At 55.6% G+C, this 3,526-nt stretch overlaps 2 protein-coding genes across 2 annotated transcripts in view; one reads left to right on the top strand and one right to left on the bottom strand.

Annotated features, from left to right (window-relative positions):
• IGHMBP2 (immunoglobulin mu binding protein 2) overlaps window positions 1-582 on the bottom strand; it is a 114,774-nt gene extending 114,192 nt beyond the window's left edge. Inside the window, exon 1 of the mRNA XM_019547248.1 lies at window positions 477-582. Within this exon, the coding sequence (XP_019402793.1) occupies window positions 477-553 (77 nt within the window). The 5' untranslated portion in view covers window positions 554-582. The remainder of the gene's footprint in view (window positions 1-476) is intronic.
• Window positions 583-653: 71 nt separating this feature from the next.
• Window positions 654-3,526, top strand: part of MRPL21 (mitochondrial ribosomal protein L21) — a 32,371-nt gene continuing 29,498 nt past the window's right edge. The window contains exon 1 of the mRNA XM_019547249.1: window positions 654-739. Coding sequence (XP_019402794.1) covers window positions 685-739 — 55 coding nt within the window. The 5' untranslated portion in view covers window positions 654-684. The remainder of the gene's footprint in view (window positions 740-3,526) is intronic.

Consider the following 3,526-nt stretch of genomic DNA (forward strand, 5'->3'; position numbering starts at 1 on the left):
CAAATTGGATGCTTATCTTGCTGGGATCCTATGACCCCAGCTGACTTCCTGCCCTTTGGGCAAGGGGCTGGACTCCATGATCTTCTGAGGTCCCTTCCAGCCCTAATCTATGAAATCCCTTTGGCACATTGTGTAGGCGGGATCCTTTGTGCTTTGTACTGGGCTATTTCCAGAGGGGGGAGGTGCCCTCAGGGTGGAGGGGGCCTGAGCTAGCTGCGTCACATAGGCGCCCCCGGGACGGGGGAGGGAACCCCAGAACTGACTTCGTCACAAAGGCGCCCCAAGGCGGGCAACCCTCGGGCTGACTACGTCATAAAGACACCCCGAATGGGGCAGGGGGTAGGGGGAACCCCCAGGCTAACTGCGTCAAAAAGGCGCCCCGTGACGCCGTCAGCCTATCAGCCGCGCCCATGCCTCCCCCTCGCCCGCGCTGGTGGCTGCGGAGACGAGGATCCGCTGCGCTGCCCCGCCCGTACCTGGCCTCGCCGATCTCGGCCTCCCGCTCCTCCTGCAGGAGCTGCAGCTGCCGCACAGCGAAGCCCCGCACCGGCATCGCAAGCTCCTGCCTCCTCCTCGGCCCCCGGGCCCGCGGGGCCTCGTTTCCCGCCGGGCCCAGTCCGTTGCTGCTCCCTTCCCCCCGTTACAGCGCGACTTCCGGTTCTGCTAGTTCCGGTTGCAGCGGCTATGGCGGTGGTGGCCTGTTGGCGACTGCTGGGCCCGGTGCGGCTGCGCGCAACAGGTGAGGCCCGGCCGGATCCCCCGCTCGGGGCAGGGGGTGGGTCTCGGCTTGTAAATGGAAAGGGTGGGGGGCCTTTGTTGGCAGCAAGACAGGCCGCTCCGTTTGAGTGGCAAGTACCTGGAATGAGCCCACTTTGGGGTGTGTTTGCTCAGCACTTCACATGCCCTCGGAGGGAGGTTGGGTTTGGACCTCTGTACAGTCTTGGAGTAAAAGGGCGCATCTGAAGAGCCTAGAGAGGTGTCACCCAGGAATCTTCCCTGTTGAATGGGAGGATGAAGTTGGCGCTACCAGTGTTGAGTCAGCGATCCTTAAGCACCAGTATTGCTTGGTTGGACACTGCATGCGAGTGCCCAACTCCTGACTGCCAAAACCAGCTCTGTACTCGCAGCTTAATTGTGTCTTCAGATCTCAAGGTGGGCAAAAGAAATGCTACAAGGATGCATTGAAGGCAGATTCCAAGGAAGAGGGTGATGACTTCAAGAGCTGGGAGAAGTTGGCTCATAACTGCCTTAATGGTACCTCAACCTCAAGCAAGCATCAGCCTGTTTTGAAGTAAAGTTGTCTTGCCCTTGAAACAGAAGAGAGCAGAGGAAGGAAGAGGAGAGGTATCCCAGGCTGCAGCCTGTGGAGAGACCTGCAACTTCTGTGAACAGGCCTGTTGCTCAAGGATTGGACTCAAGCCACCTTAAGATCGACCAATGAGCCATGGTAGAGATCATCCTCAAACCAAGCAATTGTCGCTGCTGAAAATAAAAGGCTTTTTTCCCTGGGAAATCAGTCCTCCCTTTTTAGCCCGGACCTTCCAAATGTCAAATGATACCATCATATTCCTGAGTCTGCAGTTGCAACTCCCATACCTTGACGTTAAATTTACTCTGTCCTGGCTAGCCAGAATGAAACTAACAATGTTCTAGGTGATTGCGTATTAGTAAGAACGTGTCTGTTTCGGACAGCTGCTGCTGCTGTTGCTGCTGCTGTTTTGGGAAGGTAGCAGAGAGGCCCTGGAGTGTATTTTCTAGAGTGGAGGTGACAGGCTTATCCAGCCCCACAGGTCAGATAAACATTGCTAAGCCTGTGACTGGACTGAACTGAGCCCCTGTGTAGTACCCACAGCACCAAGTCCAGCCCATGCATCACATACATGTGCATCAGCCCTCAGGCCTAGCATGGAGTACATGCTGTCCACAGAATTTGGGCTGCACCCAGCATTACAGGCAGCACAGGGGCTTGATCTGAGGTGCTATATGCAGCCTGTACCCCAGCCCTCCTGTGCCTCAAGCAGCGTACTCCCCACACCAGCCCCTGGGGCCACATTCACAGCAAGCCCCAGAGCCATTGTGTGCTGCATGTGGTGCAATGGGGCTGGATTGGATACCAGACAAAACACTTGGCTCTGGGCTGTGTGCGGTGCCCCGAACTGACCCCCTTTGCTGCCTGCAGCACAGGGTCAAGCCCACAAGCAGTGCATACCTTGTGCTGGTCCCCTTTACTGTGCCATGCACAAAGCCAGTCCTGCAGCATATGCAGTATGGACCAGCCCCAAGGCTCACTGTGCATGTGGCGCACACTGCCAGCAGTCTGCAAGCTGGAACTGGTTCTGCATGCAGCACAAGGGGGTCAGGGCACGGGCTGTATGCAGTGCCCCATGCCAACCCCCTGTGTTGTGTGTGGCATGCCCAGTGCTGGGTTGTACAGCACATGGGGGCAGGGACCAGTGCATGTGGTTGGTCCAGTGACCCACAAATCAAATATAGCCCATAAGCCATACATTTCACATCCCTGTTCTAGAGGAAAAGACATAGAAGTTGAGGCTGGCAAGGAAAAGGGTAATGTCTCAGAGCTGCCAGGAAGCCAGGAGGAGAGAAAAGAAGAGCCAAGAAGATGTGGAGCTTGACATTTTTTTTGAAACCCACAAGTCTGATATAAATATGGAGCCCCCATAGCAAGACCCTGGGGCAGAAGTTTTGCAGGAACCCCTTCAAATGAGTGTGTGAGAGTTCCACATTGGAGCATTTGTGGTATGATAATTAAAACTCTGCAAGGGCAACTTGGTGCCAGCGTGCTCCTCATCTGAATAACCTGGCTGTCCTACAGGCTTTAATGCAGATTAAGATTTAATATGTGCTGCCAGTTGGTTATAACAGCAATAAAAAGCAGAGTGCACAAACTAGATGCATTAAAATATATTCAATTTTAACAGCACTTTCCAGACCCTTAATTGCACTCCAAAAAAGAGAGGCAGAGGAAGCTCTGCAGTTCCTGCAAATCAGCTGTTTAAAGGAGCTGTGCAAACTAGTGCACTGATAGAGATTTTGGGAGCTGAAAGCGTTAGCAAGTTTTTAAGGAGACATATTAGCTGACACCGATCCAATTTCCGATACGCGGCCCGGCAGCTTGAAGAGCAGTGTCTGGCTGGTAAGTCTGTTGTGGTAGAAGGGGCGGGGGAAGGAAAGGGGCATGGCGTGGGGAGGCAGATCGAACACCCTGCAGTGATGGAGGGAGTGGGGCTGGGTCAAGGGCTGCCTGGCCGGGGCAAGAGCAGGGCAAGGCATGAGACAGAGCCACAGCTTGTCCTGGAGGTGTGAGGAGGAGGGGGCAGCTGCTCTACATACCCTGGGAGGGCACGGGGATGGGGGAAGGGGTGTGCCCTTAGGTCTGCGCAGGGCAAGGGCGTGCTGGAGCTGAGGCTGCGCCGGGCTGCACTCAGGGCAGGTGCCGGGAGAAGAGATATGGTGGGGGGCTGCAGCCACCCCAAAATTTGCTGTAGCCCTCCCAACCCCCCCACCC

Source organism: Crocodylus porosus, unplaced genomic scaffold, assembly GCF_001723895.1.
Source record: "Crocodylus porosus isolate Cpor-Errol unplaced genomic scaffold, CroPor_comp1, whole genome shotgun sequence".
Taxonomy (NCBI): Eukaryota; Metazoa; Chordata; order Crocodylia; family Crocodylidae; genus Crocodylus; species Crocodylus porosus.